Below are 24712 nucleotides of genomic sequence, written 5' to 3' on the forward strand. Positions count from 1 at the left end.
TGTGAACCCATTGTGTTCAATCCCATCTCTGTACCTTTGCTCATGCCAGTGGTTCTCAAACTTCTTGAACTCATAGTTTTGTCTGAGAAGTGGTTGAGAACCAATATTCAAAGCTGCCACAACCAACTGTGTACTACACAATTCTATGGGGCATCATTCACACTACAGTCCTAAAAGAGTTTTGTATTTATTACAGTTACTTTCCACTAGATGGCAGTAAAGTGGCTGAAGGAAGAAGTGGCTTTTGCTTAAAAAAAAAAAAGTGGCTTTTGCTAATCCACACAAAGACTAGCAGAGATCATTTTTTTCTTCTGCTTTTAATGAAATATTTTAGGTCCTATGGCACAAAATAACTTCGAAATATTCTGTGTCTAATTTTATCAATATGCCATACACTACTGTAATTCATAGAATGGGCATTAACTCCAATGAAATGTCCTTCCTCAAAATTTTGCATCACAGTTTGTAGTTCTAACACTCGATTCTTAAACATTTTTGTCTTCAGACTCTATTACACTTTTGAAAATTACCAAGAGTCCCCAAGGAGCTTTCGTTTATATGGGATATATCCATTGATATTTCCTGTATCACATGAAAACTGATGTTTTAAAATATTTACTTATTAATTAATTAAAAATAAAATTTCAAAATCTATTACATCTTAATGTGGATGACATACCTTTATAAAAAACAGTTAATCCATTTCCCCCATAAGTAGTGAGAAGAATGACATTTTTTCTATTTTTGCAAAGGTATTTTCTTTCTGGCTTAATAAAAGAACTGGATTCTTGAGACAGGGGAAGCTAGTAGAGTAGGGGGGACCTAAGCTCACCTTTCCTCTCAAACAAATCTAGATAACTATCAAATGATCCTAAATACCCCAGAAATCAACCTGAAGACTGGCAAAACAAACTCCACAACTAAAGGGAGAGGCCATATCGAAGAAGACAGCAAGTACCGAGACAGGTCTGGGAGAGAAATACATTGTGGCCACTGCAGTGAGGAGGGAGCTGTGGCCACAGAGAAAAGCAAGAGACAAACATAGAGGGGAGCACAGGGGGAAAACAAATCCCCAGAGCAATTGGCTAGGAAAGCAAGAGGGCCCAAATTGCTTGAGTTCTTGCACCCAGTTGTGCTTAAAGCCTACAGTTTTAAAGGTCAGCTTGGCTCTGGGAGAGCTTGGAGGATATCGGGCTACTCTTGAAGAAAAGGCAGGTCAAATACTCTGTAGACTTAGGACATGGAAACAGTTATCTGAAAAGAACCTGGGGCACACATGGTGAGGTTAGTAGTTGCTCATCTCAGAGCATGTCACAGAGAGGGAGTATTCAGAGAGTCCCCTTCTGGAAGAAAAGAACTCACAGGCACCATTTCCCACCCTGTCCCTCACCATAAGCACGGGACCACCTGTAGGAACCAGCACAGACACTTGCTACCTAACTTGCTTACACCAAGGCCCACACCCCACACTCTGGTGGAGGCGTCCTTTCCTGTCACGCTGTCACGCTTGCCTCAGTCCCAACATGGCAGGCCCTTCCCAGACCAGCCCAAACCCATGCTCACACCTCATTTCCTGACATGGGAGTTTGGGGGACCCTTGGTTCTGGCAGCAGTGGCACAGTGGTGACAGGTCTCACATCACAAGCAGACCAGAAGACACCTAGGTAAAACTCACCACATCCAGGCCAAGGACGAAACACTGCCCACAACAAAGAGAGCCTCTGCAGACTACTGGCCTGAGAGATAAAGCAGCCAGGACACAACAGCAAAGCAAGAACACGCTGCATACAATGGAGATAGTCTAGAAACCACCAGGCCCGGGGAATAGGTGATACTATACTTAGGCACCTCCTCTTCATAAAACCATTACTCTCAAGAACAAGAGGTATAGCTGACTTTCCTAGCATACAGAAGCAGGCACAAAGACTTAGACAAAATGAGAAGAGAGAGGAATTTCTTTTTTGGGGGGCAGGGGGAGAGGGCGAAAGTAAGCAAGGAGCAGAGAAAGAGAGGGAATCCCAGGAAAAGCAGAGAGAGAGAGAGAGACAGAGAGAGAGAGAAGTGGGGCTTGCCAGAACCAGGGCTCGTGTTCACCTGAAGCGGGGCTTGTGCTCGCCCAATGTGAGACTTGAACTCACAAACGGTGAGATCATGACCTGAGCTGAAATCCGATGTTCAATGATTGAGCCACTCAGGCACCAGAAGAATTTCACCTAAATCAAAGAACAAGACAAGGCCATGGCCAGGGATCTAAGCGAAACAGATATAAGTACACACCTGATGGAGAATTTAAAGCAATGATCATAAGAATACTCACTTGACTTGAGAAAAGAGTGGAGGACACCAGCGAGACCATTAACATACAGATATGGAATAACATAGCACAGATAAAGGGCTCAATAAAAAAGAGAAACATGCTTGACGGAATAAACAGCAGGCTGGAAGAAGCAGAGAAACAAATTAGTGACCTAAAAGACACAGTAATTAAAGTAATCAAGCTGAACAAAAGAAAGAGGAAGAATTATGCAAAACAAGAATTCACTTACGGAACTCAGTGACTCCATCAAACAGAGTAGCACTCATATTACAGGAGAAGAAGAGAAAAGAAGAAGAAAGGGAAAAGAGGGCACAGAATTTATTTGAAGAAATAATAGCTGAAAAATTCCCTAACCTGGGGAAGGAAATTGACATCCAGATCCAGAAGACACAGAGAACTCCCAAAAATTACAAAAGCAGATGCACACCAAGACATATTGTAATAAAAATGGCAAAATATAGTGATAAAAATATTATATTATAAAAACAATGAAAACACTAATTTGAAAGGATATATGCACCCCTATGTTTATTGCAGCATTATTTACAATAGCCAAATTATGGAAGGAGCCCAAGTGTCCATCGATAGAAGAATGGATAAAGAAGTTATATATCTGCAATGGAAGATTATCAGCCATTAAAAAAGAATGAAATCTTGCCATTTGCAACAACGTGGATGGAGCTACAGAGTATTATGCTAAGCAAAATAAGTCCATCAAAGAAAGACAAATCCCATACGATTTCACTCATGTGTAATTTAAAAAACAAAACAGATGAATGTGGGGTGGGGAGAAGACAGAGAGGCAAAGATTCTGTTTAAGAATCATAAAACAGATTCTTAACTATAGACAACAAACTGAGGGTTGCTGGAGGGGAGGTAGGCGGGGGTATGGGTCAAATGGATGATAGGTATTAAGTAGGGCACTTGTGATGAGCACTGGGAAGTGGTGAATCACTAAATTCTATGCCTGAAACTAATATTACACTATAAGGTAACTAGATGGAATTTCAATAAAAAATTGAGTGTTTTGGTAAATTGGGTTGGTTGACGCTTAGCTATTTCAGTGGTGACGCCACTTCATTCTTTCTGATACTCTTACCTCTGGAGATCTTCATATTTCTCTAAGTTCTTCCATCTAAATACATAAGCCTGTATCTCCCTCTTTTTTTTCTCTCTACCCTCTACTCAGCAACATGAGTGTGGATCTAGCTCAGCCCCAATGCCCACTTTGCCCTAAAGCACCCAATTCTAGGGACTCTTCTCCAGTGTATGAGGTTTATGGGCCTGAAGGAAATTATACATCCTTGCAAATGTCATCTGCTGAGACCCCACACACAGAGACCATCGCTCCTCTTCCTTCCTCCATGGATCTGCTTGTTCAGTACAGGCCCAATACTTCCACCAGTCCCAGAGTAAAAGTACTACACACTTCTACAGAGAAGATCACAGGGAAGAAGGAAGATACAGCTCAGGGCAACAAACAGAAGATTAGAACCATCTTATCTCAAACCCAGCTGTATGTACGCAATGAGAGATTTCAGACACAGAAATACCTCAGTCTCTAGCAGATGCAAGAACTTTCCAACACTCTGAAACTTAGCTATAAGCAGTTTAAGACCTGGTTCCAAAACCAGAGAATGAAATGTAAGAGATGGCAGAAAAACAACTGGCCAAAGAATAACAAAAGGGTGACTCAGCTCTCCAGAATACCCAGACTTCTATTCCTATCACCAGGGATACCTGATGAACACTTCCGGAAACCTTCCAATATGGAGCAACCATTACTGGAACAGTCAGACGTGGTACCCCCAAGCCTGCAACAGCCAGGCCTGGAACAATCAGCTCCACAACTGTGGAGAGGAATCCCTGCAGCCCAGATCCAGTTCCAGCAAAATTCTGTCAGCAATTTGGAGTCCATCTTAGAAACTGCTGGAGAGGGGCAGCTGGGTGGCTCAGTAGGTTAAGCATCCAATTTCGGCTCAGGTCACGATCTCACAGTTCATGGGTTGGAGCCTTGTGTCGGGTTCTGTGCGGACAGCTCGGAGCCTGGAGCCTGCTTCGGATTCTGTGTCTCCCTCTCTCTCTGTTCCTCCCCCACTCACACTCTGTCTATCCCTCTCAAAAATAAATAAACATTAAGACAGACAGAAAGACAAAAACTAACTGCTAGGGAAAGCCATAGTGTAATACAGCAAACCACTAAGTATTTTAGTACTCAGGAAACAATAGATTTATTCCCAAATTACTTTGAACATACAGCCTAAAGATGTGTGACGATGAATATATCAATCTCAATGTGGGTGGTGGCTGTATTACTTCTCCTAGGATTTGTCTTTTACGGTCTGTATCTCTTCCTTGATATTGTTTTTCATTATGCTTATTCTGTCAATCAAGGGGGTATGGTTGCAGTCTAATCAAAGAGGATTCCGTAGCGTTGGCCGCTATAGACAACATGCTAAAAGATGTTTCTGGGGGCGCCTGGGTGGCGCAGTCGGTTAAGCGTCCGACTTCAGCCAGGTCACGATCTCACGGTCTGTGAGTTCGAGCCCCGCGTCGGGCTCTGGGCTGATGGCTCGGAGCCTGGAGCCTGTTTCCGATTCTGTGTCTCCCTCTCTCTCTGCCCCTCCCCCGTTCATGCTCTGTCTCTCTCCGTCCCAAAAATAAATAAACGTTGAAAAAAAAAAATTAAAAAAAAAAAAAAAGATGTTTCTGGCTATATATAACTAGATACAATACTAAATTGGACATCTTTCGGCTCCAGAATTCAACCTCAAGAATGGGAAGTAAAAATACAAAGACATGTGATGAAGGATTATTTGTATTTTCTGAGATTGTGAGGCTTGTTAACAACTTCAACTGTTATGGTGATGGGTTAAGTTATAATGTGCATCACTGATTTACTCTGCCCCCTGTGCTGGTTTAATTACAACTCCTAACTTGTTCATTATTCCAGTATTTGTAGAAAGCTGAGTGCCAGCTTGGCTGGTGGTTTATAGGTTTAAGTACAAATAAATACCCACTTTATCTTTAAAATACATACACACATACATAGAAACAAAAAGAACAGAAGGTCTCAAATCATTGATGTAAGGTTCTACTAATCAAGCTGGAAAAAGAAGAGTAAAACCAAAGTAAGTAGAATGTATAATAGAGAACAGAAATTAATAAAATGTAAAATAGACAAACAAAAGAGAACATTAAGACAAAAGCTGTTTCTTTGGAGAAAAAACCCGAGTTACAAGGATGAAGAAAAAGGAAAAAAAAATCACCAAAATCAGGAATCAAAGTGGGGTTCTCACTACAGATCATATATAAGACTATATTTATGAACAACTTTATGTCAAAAGTTTGACAGCATAAATAAACAAATTTCACGAAGAACCTTTTATCAAACTTGAAACAAAATGAAACAGAAATTTTCAAGAGGGCTTCATCTTTCAAGGAAACTGAATTCAGGAGGAGGGATCAAGATGGCAAAGTAAGAAGATCCTGAGCTCACTTCCTCCCATGGACATACCAAAATCTACAGCTATGTAAAGAACAACTATCTTTGAAAACAAACTGAAGACTACCAGAACATGTCATACACAACTAAGGAAAAAAAGAAAAAGCCACATTAATATGGGTGGGAGGGGGTGAAGACATTATCTAATTAGTACCCACACCTCCTGCACAATGATCCCCTGCAGGAGGGTATCAAACATACAGGCCCTCCAAGAGAAACAAGGAGTCCAAGCCCCACATCTGGATCCCCAGTTAAGAGACTGGGAGCTAGAGAGCATTATGCTAAGCACAGGAAAGATGAGTGCCCATAATATCTGGCTTTGAAAACCAGTGGACTTATGTGTGGGAGACCCAGAAGGCAATAGGAAACCTATGTTCCATGCTTTAGGGCAGGTGCATAACCTCAATCATCCCAAGTTCCAGAGCAGAGGCAGCAGTTGGAAAAGCACCTGGGTGCTGAAAAGAGATTCACTGACCAATTTCAGGACATGTGCCAGAGGGGCAGGGATCTGTTAGAACATTCTCCAGAGACGGGTGTGTTACCAGACACCTTTTTCTTCTTCTTTTTTTTTTTTTTTTTTTATTTATTTCCCTTCTACCTAGCTGGTCCAGCCTGGCAGGAGCCATTTCTGACACTCTACCTACTGTGCTAACACCAATCACCTGGCCCCAGCCTTTCTCTGCAGATTGTGCCAGCCCAGCCCAGCACCCCTCCAAAGCAGCTCCCACCCTGCCACACCTGGGGGTGGAGGCAGCTGTACTGGAGCCCTGGCCTCCCACTACTCCCATCCCCAGCAAGCAACCTCCACCCCAGGGGAAAAGAGCCAAATACTAGGGCACCTGCAATAGTTACACCTGGAGGTCACAGCCAGCCACAGTGGAAGCCTATTCCACCCACACACATGGCCACAGCTGCTGCAGCAGGACTTCACAGCCAGCTGCACAAGGAGCGAACTCTGACACAAGCATGCCCATAGTGGTTATGGCCTGTACTCTCAGCCAGACAGACCAAGGACCAGCCCCACTCACCAGGACATCCAGAGTCGACATGGGTAGCCCTCACAAAAAGCTGCACAACTGCCCTGAACACCAGGGAGTTCACACCAAGTGCAACCCAGCTATAAAAGAAGGGTACGTGCAGCCCACATAGGAGAGTCCTCTAAGGCACCTGGCTCAAGAATGAGGAGGTGGGAGAGGGGTTGCACAACTGGGCCTGACAGGACACTTTCTGCATAAAGCCAATCTTTCAAAACTGAAAGATATAATTGATTTACCTAATACACAGAAACAGAAACAAACACAAACAGGCACAAGAGACAGAGGAATATGCTCAAGACAAGAGAACAAGACAAAACCTCAGAAAAAGAACTAAAGAAAAGAGAGAGAAGCAATATACCTGATAAAGGTTCAAATTAATTTTCATAAGATGTTCACCAAACTCCGGAGAATGGATGAACACACTGAGAACTTCAACAAAGACAAACAACATATAAAAAGAATCAATCAGAGCCCAAGAAAAACTGAAATGAAAAAACACACTAGAAGAAAATACCAGTGGATGAGATGATGCACAAGAATGGATCAGAAACCTGGATGACAGAATAGTGGAAACTACCCAACTGGAACAGCAAAAGGAAAAAAGAATCAAACACAATGAGGATAGCTTAAGGGACCTCTGGGGCAACATTCTCAGCAACAACATGTGGGAAGCAGAGAAACATTTGCATAATGGGTACCAGAAGAAGAGAGACATAAAGGGGTCGAAGACCTATCTGAAGAAATATTGACAGAAATTTCCCTGACGTGGTGAAGGAAACAGATATCCCATTCCAGGAAGCACAGAGTCCCAAACAAGATGAACCTAAAGAGACCCACACCAAGACACATAATAATCAGTGTCAACAGTTAAAGGCAAAATCTTTAAAGTAGCAACAGAAAAGCAACTAGTTATGTATAAGGGGACCCTCAAAAAACTATCAGCTGATTTTTCAGATTTCACAGGCCAGAAGGAAGCAGTACAATATATTCAAAGTGTTGAAAAGAAAACATTTAAAACAAGAATATTCTACCTGACAAAGTTATCACTCAGAATTGAACAATAGATCAGAGCTTCTCAGATAAGCAAAAGCTAATGGAGTTCATTAACATCAAACCAGCCTTACAAGAAACCTTTAGGAAACTTCTTTACATGAAAAAAGAAAAGGCCATAACTAGAAATAAGAAAATTGTGAAAAAAAAAAAAAATGTAACTGGTAAAGGTAAACACATAGTAAAGATAAATGATCAACCAGAGTGAGTTATGAAGACTGAAAGACAAAAGTAGTAAAATCATCTAGACCCACAATACTTAAAGGATACACAACATATTAATATGTAAAATATAATATCAACAACATAAAATGTGGTAAGGGTGGTTAAACTATGGTGCTTTTAACTTGAACTTAAATGACCATCAACTTAAAACAGAATGAACCTCATGTTATATATAAACCACAAAACTAAATCCTATAAATAACAGATACACAAAAAAGGAATACAAACATAACACAAAGGAAAGTCACCAAATCACAAAGAAAGAGAGCAAGAGAAGGAACAGAGAAGAACAGCAAAAACAAAGAGAAAACAACTGACAAAAACAGCAGTAAGTACCTATCTATCAATAACTACATTAAATTAAATGAACCAAATGCTCCAAAGAAAAGGCATAAGGTGTGTAAATGGGTTAAAAAAAAAAAAAAAGAAAAAAAAGAAACATAAAAAACAAGACCCATCTATAAGCTGCCTACACGAGACTCACTTCAGATATAAAGACATACACAGACTGAAAGTGAAGAGATGGAAAAAGATAGCCCATGCAAATAGAAGTAAAAATAAAGCTGGAGTAATACTTATATCAGACAAAAACACAGTAACATACAGACTGTAACTGAAGACAAAGAATGGCATTACAAAAGATAAAAGGATCAACCAAACCAAAGAATATAACACCTATAAACATCTATGCACCCAACACAGACGCACCTAACATATAAAGCAATATTAACAGACATAAAGGTGAGAATTGACAGTAAATGAAATAGTAGCAGTGACATTGGTGGATAGATCATCCAGACAGAAAATCAACAAGGAAACAGTGGTTTTAAACGACACGTTACACCAGGTGGACTTAATAGATATACAGAGCATTCCATCCCCAAACAGTAGACTACCCATTCTTTTCAAGTGTACAGGGAATACTCTCCCAATAGATCACATGTTAGGCCACAAAACAAGTCTCAATAAATTTAAGAAGAATTAAATAATATCAAGCATTTTTTCTGACCACACAGTATGAAACTAGAAATCACTTGGAAGAAAAAAAATGGGAAAAAAAAAACAAAACAAACAAAAAACACATGAAGGCCAAACAACATTCTACTTAACAACCAATGGGCTAATAAAAAAATCAAAGGGGAAATTTAAAAAATACCTTAAGACAGGGGCGCCTGAGTGGCTCAGTCAGTTAAGCATCTGACTTCGGTCAGATTATGATCTCACGGTTCATGAGTTCGAGCCCCGCATCGGGCTCTGTGCTGACAGCTCAGAGCCTGGAGCCTGCTTTGGATTCTGTGTGTGTCTCTCTCTCTGCTCTCCCCCCCTCATTCTCTGTCTCTCTCTCTCTTTCAAAAATAAATTAAAAACATTAAAAAAAATGTTTTTAAATACCTTAAGACAAATGAAAATGGAAACACAATGGTCCACAACCTGCAGGATGCAGACAACACAGTTCTAAGAGGAAAGCTTATAGCAATACAGGCCAATCTCAAGAAACAAGAAAAATCTCAAATAAACTTACACCTAAAAGAACTAGAAAAAGAACAAACTAATACTAATGTTGTAGAAGAAAGGAAATAAAGATCACAGAGGATATTAATGAAATACAGAGCTGGTTGTCTGAAAACATAAACAAAATCAACAAATCATTATGCAGACTTACAAGAAAAAAACAAAGAGGGCCCAAATAAATAAAATCAGAAATGAGAGAGAAGTTACAATGAACACCACAGAAATATAAAGGATTATAAGAAAAATCCTGCAATTATAGGCTAACAAATAGGAAAAACCAGAAGACATAGGTAAATTACAAACATACAATCTTCCAAGACTGAATCAAGAATAGAAAATCTGATCAAACCTATAACTAGTAATGAAGTTGAATCAGTAATCAAAAAACTCTCAATACACAAGAATCCAAGACCATGACATATCAGATAAAGGGTTAGTATCCAAAATCTATAAAGAACTTATCAAACTCAACACCCCAAAAAAAAATAATCCAGTGAAGAAATCAGCAAAAGACATGAATAGACACTTCTCCAAAGAAGACATCCAGATGACAACCAACACATGAAAAAATGTTCCACATCACTCATCATCAGGTAAATACAAATTAAAACCATACTGAGATACCACCTCACACCTGTCAGAATGGCTAACATTAACAACTCAGGCAACAACAGACACTGGCCAGGATGCGGAGAAAGAGGATCTCTTTCGCGCTGCTGGTGGGAATGCAAACTGGTGCAGCCAAGTATGGAGGTTCCTCAAAAAATTAAAACCAGAACTACCCAATGACCCAGAAATTGCACTACTAGGTATGTATCCAAGGGATACAGGTGTGCTGTTTCAAAAGGGCACATGCACCCCAATGTTTATAGCAGAGCTATCAACAACATCAAAGCATGGAAAGAGCCCAAATGTCCATCGATGGATGAATGGATAAAGAAAATGTTGTATATATATATATATATACACACATACACACAATGGAGTATTACTCAGCAATCAAGAAGACTGAAATCTTGCCATTTGCAATTACATGGATGGAACTAGAGGGTATTATGCTAAGCGAAATTAGTCAGAGAAAGACAAATATATCATATGACTTCACTCATGAGGAACTTAAGGTACAAAAAAGATGAACATAAGGAAAAGGAAGCAAAAATAATATAAAAACAGGGAGGGGGAAAAACGTAAGAGACTCTTAAATATGGAGAACAAACAGAGGATTTGCTGGAGGGGTTGTGGGTGAGGGGATGGGCTAAATGGGTAAGGGGCATTAAGGAATCTACTCCTGAAATCACCTTTGCACTATATGCTAACTTGGATGTACATTAAAAAAATAAATAAATAATTTTTAAGAAGGCATCATACTCCCTGATCTCAAACTATGCTATAAAGCTATAATAATCAAAACAGTGTGATCTGGCACAAACCCAGACATATAGATCAACAGAATAGACTAGAGTCCAGGAAAAACCTTACACTTATGCAGTCAATTAATTTTCTTTTTTTTTTTTTTAATTTTTTTTCAACGTTTTTTATTTATTTTTGGGACAGAGAGAGACAGAGCATGAACGGGGGAGGGGCAGAGAGAGAGGGAGACACAGAATCGGAAACAGGCTCCAGGCTCCGAGCCATCAGCCCAGAGCCTGACGCGGGGCTCGAACTCACGGACCGCGAGATCGTGACCTGGCTGAAGTCGGACACTTAACCGACTGCGCCACCCAGGCGCCCCAATTAATTTTCAACACAGAAAATAAGAATATACAATGAGGAAGAGACAGTCTATTCAATAATTTGGTCCTGAGAAAACTGGAGAGCTGCTTGCAAAACAACGAAACTAGACCACTTTCTTACACCACATACGAAATTAAATTAAACTAAAATGGGTTAAAGACTTAAATGTGAAACCATAAAACTCTTAGAAGAAAACATAGGCAGTAAGCTCCTGGACATCAGTGTTAGCAGTATTTTTTTGGATCTGCATCCTCAGGCAAGGACACCAAGAGCAAAAATAAATGGGACTACATCAAACTAAAAAACTTTTGCACAGTGAAGGAAAACATCAACAAAATGAGAGGCAACCTACTAAATGGAAGAAGACATTTGCAACTAATAAAACAATAAAGGGTTAATATCCAAAATATATAAAGAACTGATACAACTCAATAAAAAAAAAATCCAATTAAAAAGTGGGTAGAGAACCTGAATAGACATTTCTCCAAAGACATACAGATGGCCAAGAGACACATGAAAAGATACTCGTTACTAATCTTCAGTAAATGCCAATCAAAACCACAATGAGATATCACCTCACACCTGTCAGAATGGTTAGTATCAAAAAGACCAGGAATAACAAGTGTCAGCAAAGATGCAGAGAAAAGGGAAACTTTGTGTACTGTTGGTGGGAATGCAAAATGGTGCAGCTTCAATGGGAAATAGTCTGGAGTTCCCCAAAAAAATTAAAAATAGAAATACCATACATTTCAACAATTTCACAGCTGCGAAGCAAACAAAATCACTAACTGGAAAAGATATATGCACCACCATGTTCACTGCAACATTATTTACAATAGCCAAGATATGTAAACAACCTAAATGTCCATTATCAAAACATGAATAAAGAATATGTGGTGGGGCACCTGGGTGGCTCAGTCAGTTAAGCGTCCAACATGGGCTCAGGTCATGATCTCACAGTTAATGGGTCCAAGCCCCGCATTGGGCTCTGTGCTGACACCTCAGAGCCTGGAGCCTGTTTCGGATTCTGTGTCTCCTCTCTCTCTGCCCCTCCCCTGCTCATGCTCTGTCTCAAAAATAAACAAACATTACAAAAAATTTTTTTAAAAAGAATATGTGGTATAAATATATACAATGGAATATTACTCAGCCATAAAAAAAGAATTCTTGCTATTTCAAAACCTGTAACAACTTTGTATGGTGACAGATGGTAGCTAGACTTCTGATGGAGATCACTTACTAATGTATATAAATGTTGAATCACTATGTACACCTGAAACTAATATTGTATAACAACTGTACTTCAATTTTAAAAACTGAATTCATTATCAAAGAAAACTACAAATCCAAATGGTTTCACTGGTGAATTCTATCAACATTCAAGGAAGGAATAACACCATTCCTATACAAATGTTTTGGTCTTTTTTCACAAGTAGAGGAAAAGAGAATACTTCTCAATCCATTTTATGAGGTCAGCAAAAGTCTAACACCAAAACCTGAAAACAAAACTACAAACAAGCCACGACACTGAAAATTTTATAACACACTTCGAAATAAATTTGAGACAACAAAAGCATGTAAAAACCTATAGAGTATGACCAATGTGTTACTCATAACTATCTAGCTATCTCAATCCAAGCATGGTGTAACATCTGACAATGTATAATTCATACATTAACAAAATAACATAGAGAAATTATGTGATCACCTCAGTAAATAGCAAAGAAAAGCATGTGATACTCATCAACTTAAAACAAAAATTCTTGACAAACCAAAACTAGAAGAGAACTTTTTAGATTCGAAGTACACTTACCAGAAAATTAAATAGTAATAAACGATGTTAAAACCGTAGAAACAGAATAATAGAGTGTAATTATACAAACTAATATGAAGAAACTCCAAAATACATTTTTGAATAAATAAAAGAAGTTGTGGATATTTGTAATAGCTTTAAAACATTCACACATATATCTATGATTTTCTGTAGGAATACAGAACACATAGAAATAAGACTGAAATAAGACAAACACATAGAAATAAGACTGGTAGAAAACATATCAGTCTGATAACTTTTTTTATGTTTATTTATTTATTTTTGAGAGAGACAGAGACAGAGTGTGAGCGGGGGAAGGGCAGAGATAGAGGGAGACACACAATCCGAAGCAAGCTCCAGGCTGCGAGCCGTCAGCGCAGAGCCCTACATCGCGCTTGAACCCACCAAGCTTAACCGACTGAGCCACCCAGGCACCCCATAAATTCTTAACAAACACGTACTGATTTCAGAGATTCTTGTAGTTTGCATCCACTGGAACTAAGCGTGGTCTGAACTTCTCCGAAGTGGGTGTGTGTGTGTGCGCGCGCGTGTGTGTAAATACACGAGCGAATGGAGAAAGAAAAGGGGAATAGAGGGCTTCCCTCAGCTATACGCACCTACGATTCAGCCAGCTGAGGTCAATAAAGGAGAGGGACGGAGGCCACAAGATCCAAGGGAGTCCCAGGGCAAAGGAGCAAGGCACTGAAGGCGGAGACCCAAGAGGGGCGGGACGGCGTGGCCTCCGCTCCTCCCCAGACCAGGGCGGGCCCGAGACTGTGACCCACCTCTCCGGCGCTGTCCTCGTTACAGCGCCGCGGGACGGCCATGCCGGGCCGCCTGCTGCGGGGCCTGTGGCAGCGATGGCGTCGTTACAAGTACCGCTTCGTTCCTTGGATCGCGCTGAACCTAAACCACAACCCGAGGTGAGAGGGCGAGGCCGGAAGACCAGGGACATCTTCTTTCAGCCCCACGACGCCACCAGGGCAGCTGAACTGGAGGCGTGTGGGCCCTAAGTGGGCGGAACCTCCGGCGACAAGCACTTTAAACGGCGGTCTCTGGTGGGCGGAGCCTCAGGCGACCCTGGGGTCCGAGGTGGGCGGGCCCGTAGCGAGCAGAACCTGAGGTGGGGCGGGGCCTGAAATGGGCGAAGCCGAGGCTGGTGGAGTCGGAGGACAGCTGGGATACCGAAGACCGTGGGGAGCCTTAGGAGGGTGGGACCTGAGGCCTCTTCTCCCAGAGTACCCCGCGCTGTGAGGTTTGTGAGGCGGGCGTCCCTCACGGGCAGTGCGGCTCGTGCTCTCCTTTAGAGGTCTTCGCTGACGGGCGTTTCTGTCCGGGCAAAAAATAGAAACTTTTGAAAAAGAGCAAAGTTTATACAGCGTGAGGGTGCATGGCCTTCTCTCCGCCAGGGCATACTTCAAAGTTCCTTAGAAAAGCCAAACTGAGGTTTATTTTCATAGCTCCATAGTTTATATGGTGAAAGCAGCCCGGCTTGGATGTGAGGATAACAACTTGCTGACGCAGAAAAACGAGCAAAATGTCACTAAAAACACGTCCGAATGTGGGGTTTAGAATAGTCCATGCCTGAAGAAAGGGATCTAGTTGAGTGGGTGGCGGTGGAGTCACTGTTAATTCCGGCTCTAGTAAGTGGCATGGTAGCGATCGTGAAGAAGCTCACGTAATGCTCACTTAAATAGGCAAAGCTAGCTCCACTGAAGGCCAGTTAATAACCGAAGAGCTTTTCCAAAGTTTGATTCCGCGGAAACGTGAATTCAGGGCCACCGTTGCTATAGAATTGTGAAGCGGAATGGCTTTCTTTTTGTCAAGAAGTAAAAAATAATACCATTATGCGAGTAAAAATGATGCAGCCATTAAAGAAGTAAGTATTCCCGGGAGAGAATGTGACAAAGTATATGTTAAATTTGTCTTTGTAATTAAATGCCTATAAAATATATGAGGATTCTTATGCGATATTCACATAATGGCCATGGATGTAGTGGGAAGAAGAACTAGTTCTGTTTGAGCTGTGGCTTTCCAGCTTAACAGCTTTAGGCTCTTGGGCAAGCACCCCAACGTCAAGCCTCAGTTTCCCTGTCTGCAAAGATGAGATAATGAATGTAAGGACCCAACAGCATTTGGTACAGATAGACTTTTCACAGATAACCGGCTATTTGTAACTTGGGTAGGTATTGCCAGGAGTTAGCGAACTAGAACTATCCCCAAACAATTCTTTCTTGAACTTTTTAGTTTTATGCCCTTCAAACACATGAGAATAATCATTAAGCCCAGTAACTTAGAAGGCATGAAGGCATGAAGCCTGACTTTTATCACTTGAAGGGTAGTGAATGGAAACTTTTCCTGTTTTCAGGACCGTCCGATATGTTCCAGAGGAATCCAAAGACAAAGTTATCTCAGATGAAGATGTCCTAGGAACATTACTGAAAGTTTTCCAGGCTCTGTTCATTAATGATTTCAATAAGCAATCAGATATCTTGACTATGCTTCCAGAAACCGTTAAATCAAAATATCATGACCTACTGTCAGTTCAACATCCAAGGGTGAAACTGCTTGAATACAGACATCAACAGCAAAATATCTTTAAACCAGAAGAAATTCTTTATAAGACACTGGGTTTCAGTGTTGCCCGAGCAACTAGCTCATTGATTTCTGCTGGAAAAGGTGTCTTCGTTACCAGAGGATTGGTACCAAAAGGCGCGGTTGTAGCTATGTATCCTGGTAATGACACAATTAGTGCTTTGCCAAGAGTTTCCTATTTATCAGTTAATATAAGTCCAACAAAATACTTACTCTTATAATCCTTTGAGTAAGGAGTTGAATTAGAAACTGAGATTTCCACACATTTGTAAATCCTGATTTCGAAAATAACTACAAATTATTTTATGTGCTAGAAAGCATCCTTGAGTATTTATTTGAATAAAAGCACTTTTCTTTTAAGGAAATTTTTGTAGTCAATGTTTAAATGTAGAATATAGTATGGCCTACTTTGATGAATTACTTAGAAAACACTAGAGAATAAGTCAGTTGGCTTACATAATTGATAACTAAAGGTAAAAATAGTACGGGTTAAAACAGGTATGACAGAGTTTAAACCTGTAAATCAATAAATACCTTCTTGCCATTTCTACACTTTGAAAGTAAAGCAGCTTCTTTGCAAAAAGATCATTGACTAGAATGCTTAGTAGGGTATGTTATTTGTTAAACTAAGATTACATTATTTGTAAATGTTTAATTCAGACATGTTTTCAAAAAGTCATTCTATTTTCTAATTTTACATCCCTAAGCAAAAGAGTTGGTTTCCTCCTACACAACTAACTCTGTAAAGGCTAAATAGAACAAGCTGGCAACAAATTAATACTAGAATAAATTTAATAGATTAGGATGCCAGTAACATAGGACACACTCAGTAAATACTAATTTTCTCCTTTCCTCTACTGCTAGCGAAAGGGGAAACAACCTGAATATCAGATTCATTTATTCCCATTTTGTCTACATTATTTAACTGGTTATTAACAGGTACATTTCTTAAAAGACTTTTTTTTTTTTTTTTTTTATTGAGAGAGAGAGGGCGCAAGTCAGTGAGGGGCAGAGAGAAACCAAGCTCACCTGAAGCAGGGCTCGAGCTCACCTGAGGCAAAGCAGGGCTCGAGTTGACCAATGTGGAACTCGAACTCACTACTGTGAGATCATGACCTGGGCTGAAGCTCGATGCTTAACCACTGAGCCACCCAGGAACCCAAAAGACTTTTTAATGGATGTCAAATAACACTCTACTTTAAAAAGCAAAAACATGGGGCGCCTGGGTGGCGCAGTCGGTTGAGCGTCCGACTTCAGCCAGGTCACGATCTCGCGGTCCGTGAGTTCGAGCCCCGCGTTGGGCTCTGGGCTGATGGCTCGGAGCCTGGAGCCTGCTTCCGATTCTGTGTCTCCCTCTCTCTCTGCACCTCCCCCATTCATGCTCTGTCTCTCTCTGTCCCCCCCAAAAAATAAACGTTGAAAAAAAAATTTTTAAAAAAATAAATAAAATAAAATAAAATAAAAAGCAAAAACAAAACAAAAAGCCCCTATAATTTTGTAAAGCTGAATCTCAAATGTGGTGTTCACATTTTAATTAATCAAAATAGTCACATTTTATTTGGCTATGTGAACAAGTTGATTCTCTGCTCCATTTACTTTTGGGCACTCTTTAAAGGGAAGAAGTAGCCAAAGAGAATGTGATAATCTAGACTGGAGTAAAATATTAGAAAAAGGTAGAGAAAATAAAATAGTTCATTTCATGTTATGTTTATTTTCCAGAGAGAGGTGCTTATCATGATGTTAATAATTTTTACATATTGCTATGTCCTTATAATAGGTACAGTATATCAGAAGTATGAGCCAATCTTTTTCCAATCCATTGGAAATCCATTTATTTTTAGATGCCTGGATGGGGTACTTATTGATGGAAATGACAAAGGAATATCAAAAGTCGTATACAGGTAAGTTAGTGCCCATGTTCAAACATAACGATAGGACACAGAGCCACAGGAAAATGACCATGACCCTGGCCTTTTCACTTTAAATAAAAATCTGTTTAGACGGCTGCTAAGTGGCAACTCAGCTGCCCTATTGACTAGACAAAACTTTTTTTTTAATTTTTTTTTTTTATTTATTTTTGAGACAGAGAAGGACAGAGCATGAACGGGGGAGGGTCAGAGAGAGGGAGACACAGAATCTGAAGCAGGCTCCAGGCTCCAAGCTGTCTGTCAGCACAGAGCCCGACCCGGGGCTCGAACTCAGGGACTGTGAGATCATGACCTGAGCCGAAATTGGACGCTTAACTGACTGAACCACCCAGGCATCCCAGACTAGACAAAACTTTTTAAGAGAAATTGGATTTGTTCAGTTCTAGGATTAATTTTGTACTTTTGGATTTTACTGTAAGACATAAAAGAACAATCTCTTACCTAATGCTTTCACCTGTTTCAGATCTTGCAATGGGAGGGATCAACTTGGTCCTTTAAAAATGAGTGACAGTACATGGCTAACATCAGAAATTTGTAATCCACTTGCTGTAGGACAGTATGTCAACAATTGTTCAAATGGTAAGTTGACATTATGGGTCTGTGAGACAAGATATAAATATAGCAGTAGTAATTTTCCTCCTTTGCTATATGACTGAGTGCCAGAGGCAGTTAAATTTAACATCTCAGCTTTTCAAAGCCTGTAAATAAATTGTAATGCTGAGAAGGCAGATATTAAAGAAGTTGGGGAAATAATGATATACATTAATTGGAATTCTTTAATTTACTATTTTTCTTCTGGTTTTTCAGTAAATATAGGTAACTGATAAATGCTCCTTTGATCATTATTATTTTAGCATTTTTTAATAGTTAAAAAAAGAGCATTAGAGATCATTTTGTCAGAGCCTCAGTAGAACCTTGTAGGTTAAACTAGACTGGTATCCCCTTTCTGTTGCTACTTTTGTGAATCACTTACCTTCTCTAGGGCTTGACTTTCCTAAAAATATAAGTTTGATCTCGCCTACATTTAGCATAGGTTTTGGTGTTAGGGAGATATGAACTTGAAACCTGACTTTTCTATGTAACCTTCAATCTTTCTGAGTCTCTGTTTTCTGATCTTCAAAAAGTAAATAATAAAACATACATAATCTAGTAATGCCTGGAAGGTAATAGTGATTATTAATTTGAAAATGTTCTAATAATTTAGAAAACCATGCATCAAGTGTTAAAATTCAGTTCTGTTTTCCATGACCTTTTTTAAAACGGCTATTTCTAAAAATTATATACTTGTTCCTAGACAGAGCCGCTAATGTCTGTTACCAGGAATTTGATGTGCCTGCAGTTTTTCCTATAGAGCTAAAACAGTATCTTCCAAACATTGCCTACAGCTGTGACAAACAAAGGTTAGTCTTTTCCTGTCCCCTGTGTTCTGCTGTACTCAAAAAACATGTATATTCGAGGGTGCCTGGGTGGCTCAGTTGGTTGAGCATCTGGCTCTTGATCTCAGCTCAGGTCATGATCTCACGGTTTGTGGGTTCGAGCCCCACATAGGGCTCTGCACTGACAATGTGGACCTGCTTGGGATTCTCTCTCTCACTGCCCCCCACCCCTGCCTCTCTTGTGTGTCCTCTCTCAAAATAAATACATAAACTTAAAAAAAATTTTTTTAAATATATATATATTCCAAGAAAAAGCTATACAGAACTTGGAATAATTTCTCTTAGGAAAAAATTATAACTTAAATTTTGATTTTCATCATACCTTAATGTATTAATGTAGGCTCATTTGAAGTTTAATATTTTTCATTAACTTAGCTCATTCTGCTTCTTATTACCCATTTTCGTTCTATGTAGTCCTTTATAAGTATCAACCTTAAAATTTTTTTCAAGTGATTCATTGTTACTTTTCTACTTACAAAATCTTCAAATACATTTTTTAATCATTTTAAGCATTATGTTCTTCATCTTACTTGAGAACACCCTGTTGAAGAAAAAGGCTAAATTACACTATTCTTTCTTTTGCTCATTTCACTATTCCGTTTGGAAACTTAATGAAAAATGAGGAAATATTCAGGGGCACTTGGGTGGCTCAGTCAGTTAAATGCCCGACTTTTGGCTCACAGTTCATGGGTTTGGGCCCCGTGTTAGACTCTTTGCTGACAGCTCAGAGCGTGGAGCCTGCTTCGGATTCTGTGTCTACCTCTCTCCCTGCTCCTCCCCGACTCACACTGTCTCTCTCTCTTTCTCTCTCAAAAAAATAAACATTAAAAAAAAAAGAGGAAATATTCAGAAAATACATATTATTAATGTAACATTTGTATTCAATAAGTGGAAAGTCTGAAAGTGTTCAAGTAACAATTTCTAAATGTAAGTAATTCTGTAGAGTTCTTTATCAACAGTGCTATAGGAAAATATAATCTTTATGTCATGTCACTGAGCTGCCAGGTGCTAGCAAACTTTATTTTTTATGGGCCCCATTAAATTGTCCTTTTAAGATGAAAGAGATTTAAAACTTAGACTGTTCTTTGGGGGCACCTGGGTGGCTCAGTTGGTTGAGCGTCCAACTTTCAATTTCAGCTCAGGTCATGATCCCAGGGTTATGGAATCAAGCCCCTCGTTGGGCTTCACACTGAGTATAGAGCCTGCTTAAGATTCTCTCTCTCTCTCTCTCTCTCTCTCTCTCTCCCCCCCCCCCCCTCTCTCCCCGCACCTTCCCTTCTCCCCGACTCCTACTCTGTCTAAAAACACAACAAACTTTGACTATTCTCTGTACTTGATACATACTCTGTCTCTATGTGTGTGTATGTAACAGTTGGGTTTTTTTTTTAGCTATATGCTCTGGAGCATAATATCACTACTGTTCAACAAGTACAGGAAAAGTTAACTGAGTAGGAACATTGAAGGTTACTTATGTCTTACGGTGTTCATAAAAGTATTTTTTTAATCCCAATTAATTTTAAGTAATGTTTTCATCTTTGCAGAATACAAAGATACAAATTAATTTTAAAATGTTAAACCACAGGGGCACCTGGGTGGCTCAGTCGGTTAAGCGACAGTTAAGCGTCTGACGTCGGCTCAGGTCATGATCTCACAGTTCGTGGGTTCGAGCCCAGCATTGGGCTCAATGCTGACACCTCAAAGCCTGGAGCCTGCTTTGGATTGTGTCTCCTTCTCTCTCTGCCTCCCCCCTGCTCATGCTCTGTGTCTCAAAAATAAATGTTAAAAAAAAAATGGTTTTTTTAAACTTACTGATTTGTGGTCTCCATCAGGGATAGGAACTATTTCTTCATGGAAATCAAATAGCTAAGACAATAGTAAAAAATTTGAATAAAATTATGTCTATAACAGCTAAATTGGTTATATTAAAAATATGAGCTTGGATTTGTTAATACTTCTAACTTTTGTGTATTCTTTTTGTCCTCAGCCCACTTCGATGTGTCATTCTTGTAGCACTCAGGGACATCAAACAAGGAGAAGAGCTTTTCTCAAACTACTATACAATTGTCAGCTAACTATGAATTAGAAATTAGGTTTTCTATTCAGCTATTTATTCTAAATGTTTTTGTTAATTGTATCTCTGAGTTCCACCTATAGAACAAATATTTTGAGGCCTAATTGGAGTGGGAATTTTTTGTTTTTATTGATGTTAATGTGTTTATATTAAAAGCTATTTCCTTCATTACAATTTCAAATTTATAATGCAATTATAATTTTAATTGGTTTTCACCTAAAAACACAGTAGCTTATTAAATTAAAACCTACTGCCTGAAATTAAAATTTCAATTTTTCTTTTATTTTGTATCTCTGTGGTTTATAAAATTTTAACCAAATCATCACCATTTCTTGCACTGTTGATGTGTACAAACTTCTTTAAAAACTCTATTTTTAGACCTACCCTATGACCCAGCAGTAGCACTGCTAGGAATTTACCCAAGGGATACAGGAGTACTGATGCATAGGGACACTTGTACCCCAATGTTTATAGCAGCACTCTCAATAATAGCTAAATTATGCAAAGAGCCTAAATGTCCATCAACTGATGAATGGATAAAGAAATTGTGGCTTATATACACAATGGAGTACTACGTGGCAATGAGAAAGAATGAAATATGGCCCTTTGTAGCAACGTGGATGCAACTGGAGAGTGTGATGCTAAGTGAAATAAGCCATGCAGAGAAAGACAGATACCATATGTGTTCACTCTTATGTGGATCCTGAGAAACTTAACAGAAACCCATGGGGGAGGGGAAGGAAAAAAAAGAAAAAAAAGAGGTTAGAGTGGGAGAGAGAGCCAAAGCATAAGAGACTCTTAAAAACTGAGAACAAACTGAGGGTTGATGGGGGGTGGGAGGGTGGGTGATGGGTATTGAAGAAGGCATTTTTTGGGGATGAGCACTGGGTGTTGTATGGAAACCAATTTGACAATAAATTTCATAAAAAATAAAAATAAAAACTCTATTTTTATATTATAAACTAAAGCCAAAAATATATGTTGTTGCCATGAGTTGTGTGTGTGTGTGTGTGTGTGTGTGTGTGTGTGTGTGATTTAAGGATTGTTTTAGCTTTTAGCATGGAAATAAAGTCATAAGATAGTGGTGATGGGAGGAACATGTATTCCCCATTCTCTTTTTTTTTTTTAAGTTTATTTATTTATTTTGAGAGAGAGCGAGCAAGCAAGCAAGCAGGCTCCTTGCTGTCAGCACAGAATCCAATGCAGGGTTCAAACTCACAAACTCTTGAGTACATGACCTGAGCTGAAACCAAGAATCAGACACTTACCCGACTGAGCCACTCAGGTGCCCCTCCCCATTCTCTTATTCCAAGGGGGAGCACTTCCAATAGTGATGCTCCTGGCCTCTCTCTATACCCATTGGAGGAAGAATGATTTTCTGAAATTATCTTTGGAGGAGAACTAGGCACCCATGGCCCAGACCCCTGTATTTTTTTTTTTTTTCTGTGGACTCTGCCAGCAGAGAGGGTGTCCTGGTCTTCTCTCTGCTCAGCCAGTGATAGAGTGAGTCTAGTAGTTCGGAGGTGGAGTATTAGTGAGCTCACCTGGCCACAGCTCTGAAGCCACATTCTCCAGTGAGTTTCATTCGTAATCTTTCCTTGATCTCCATCAACCTGACTCCCACATTTCTCAGTTCCAATCTTGGGTGGAGAGGACACCTCAAATCCTAACATGGAACCAGATTTTAACCACCTTAACTGCTACATCAACAACTTTCTTCAGTTTATTGCAATTTCAATAGCATCGTAATTGCCTTCCCTTGTTTCCACTCCTGCCAGTTTTACAGAATTGATCACCCGGAGAGGTTCTTGTAAATGTAACTCAGATCTTGACCCACCTCTGCTCAAAATCCTCTCGTTACTCCTCATATACTGGAATAAATGCTAAAGTCCTTCACATATATGATATAGCCATTCACTACCTCTGATCTCACCTCTTGCTCGTTCTACCCCAGGCACATCTGCCTCCTTCCCACACCTTGAACCTGTTGGACACACGCACACTTTCAGGGCTTCTGCACTAGTTTTTTGTGCCTGCAAAGGTCTTCCCCTTTTTTGTCACCTTGCCAACCATCGTACAATCACAATTCACAATCCCTAAGTGCCAGCCCTGAAACTTCCTATTACACTTTTTTTCTCTATCATATGTATCATGTATAAATAGTAAATGTATATTTGCGACAGCATCTGATTCTTTTTCTTAGCCTCCTTTATCTTCTATTTGTGTCAGTAAGATCCTTAAAACCAGGAGAAACTAATCTTATTTGGAAAAAAAAACCAAAACAATCTACTTGACCAAGAAGATCCTGTTACCCAGAACCTTATATAAAATACAGAAATACTAACTCCTGTGGACATATTAGGAGGGGCTATAGGATGGGCTGGAGTTTTTAGGAGTGAACTCTTGAAATGTCAATAACTTAACTAGTGCAGGGAAAAAATATGTTATATAGAAAAAGATCAAATATGGGAAAATGTCAGTTCAATCTGGTTTGTTCATTATACTATTCTAATTTTTGTCTTAAAAAGTCTTTCTTTCAAAGCTAGGGGACAAGTCACCATTAGTTTAAGAGTAATATAGGCCATCAAGCATTCAGTGATACCTACTAGGTGAAGGGTCCTGGGATATACAAAGAATAAAACATGGTTCCTCATAAAATGCTCACGGTGAGAGTATAAAGCTTGTCTAGTATCATGACTTGGTTTGCACTGGAGGGGTGAATTTTTTTTTTAATGTAACACTGACATTTTAAAACATCGAAAAACCATGTTATCTTTTTTCTTACTAAAAATTTTTTTAGATTTATAAATGGCTAATTTCATTTCTGACATGCTTACAAAATGCTTTTGAGTTCTATACCAGAAAACAACTTTGTAGCAGTATTGCCTTTACCTTTGTGTAAGCATCTCATCAAAATTGAGTTACACAACAGCCTGTGTGTCTCTCGAAAGTGAATGTGAACTAATGTATTAAACGTAGAAAAACGTGAGCACTCCTGGTCTAGAACCATGAATTCAGTCCCCTAGTATACAATTTTGCCAGAGAATCCACACAGACACAGAAATAGACGGTGAGGATTAAAGAACGCCTACCTGGATGGGAAATGGTAAACAGTGCTATGTACCAGGGGCTAGTTTAAATTCAAAGCGTACGGGCGCCTGGGTGGCTCAGTCGGTTGAGTGACCGACTTCGGCTCAGGTCATGATCTCATGGTTTGTGAGTTCGAACCCTACGTCGGGCTCTGTGCTGACAGCTCAGAGCCTGGAGCCTGCTTCAGATTCTGTGTCTCCCTCTCTCTCTGCCCCTCCCCCACTCATGCTCTGTCTCTGTCTCAGAAATAAACATAAAAAATTTAAAAATAAATTCAAAGTGTACATAATGAAATAGGTAACTTACAGATACCCTGAGGCCTTTGAGAAGTCAGAGAAGCTGCAGGCTCAAAGCCTATCATTGATGAAAATTATGGCCAAGAAAGATAAAGTCTACAAG

The 24712-nt window shown here is 39.6% G+C and overlaps 1 protein-coding gene and 1 pseudogene across 2 annotated transcripts; both read left to right on the forward strand.

Moving 5' to 3' along the window:
- The first annotated feature begins 3510 nt into the window (after window positions 1-3510).
- Window positions 3511-4591, forward strand: LOC124501269 (homeobox protein NANOG-like; annotated as a pseudogene).
- A 9393-nt stretch (window positions 4592-13984) lies between these two features.
- SETD9 (SET domain containing 9) lies at window positions 13985-21506 on the forward strand. Of its 2 annotated transcripts, XM_047065450.1 has the most exons (6): window positions 13985-14116; window positions 15562-15929; window positions 17566-17689; window positions 18180-18295; window positions 19011-19116; window positions 21137-21506. In XM_047065450.1, exons 1-6 carry the CDS (start codon window positions 14019-14021, stop codon window positions 21222-21224), a joined length of 900 nt encoding a protein of 299 aa, XP_046921406.1. In that variant the 5' UTR covers window positions 13985-14018; the 3' UTR covers window positions 21225-21506. The 2 variants fall into 2 exon arrangements, with proteins under 2 accessions (XP_046921406.1, XP_046921497.1); XM_047065541.1 differs by lacking the exon at window positions 21137-21506 and having other exon boundaries at window positions 19015-19093.
- Window positions 21507-24712: the final 3206 nt, after the last annotated feature.

Source organism: Lynx rufus, unplaced genomic scaffold, assembly GCF_022079265.1.
Source record: "Lynx rufus isolate CCGP_SWC_20201006 ecotype Redwood Valley unplaced genomic scaffold, mLynRuf1.p SCAF_1, whole genome shotgun sequence".
Taxonomy (NCBI): Eukaryota; Metazoa; Chordata; class Mammalia; order Carnivora; family Felidae; genus Lynx; species Lynx rufus.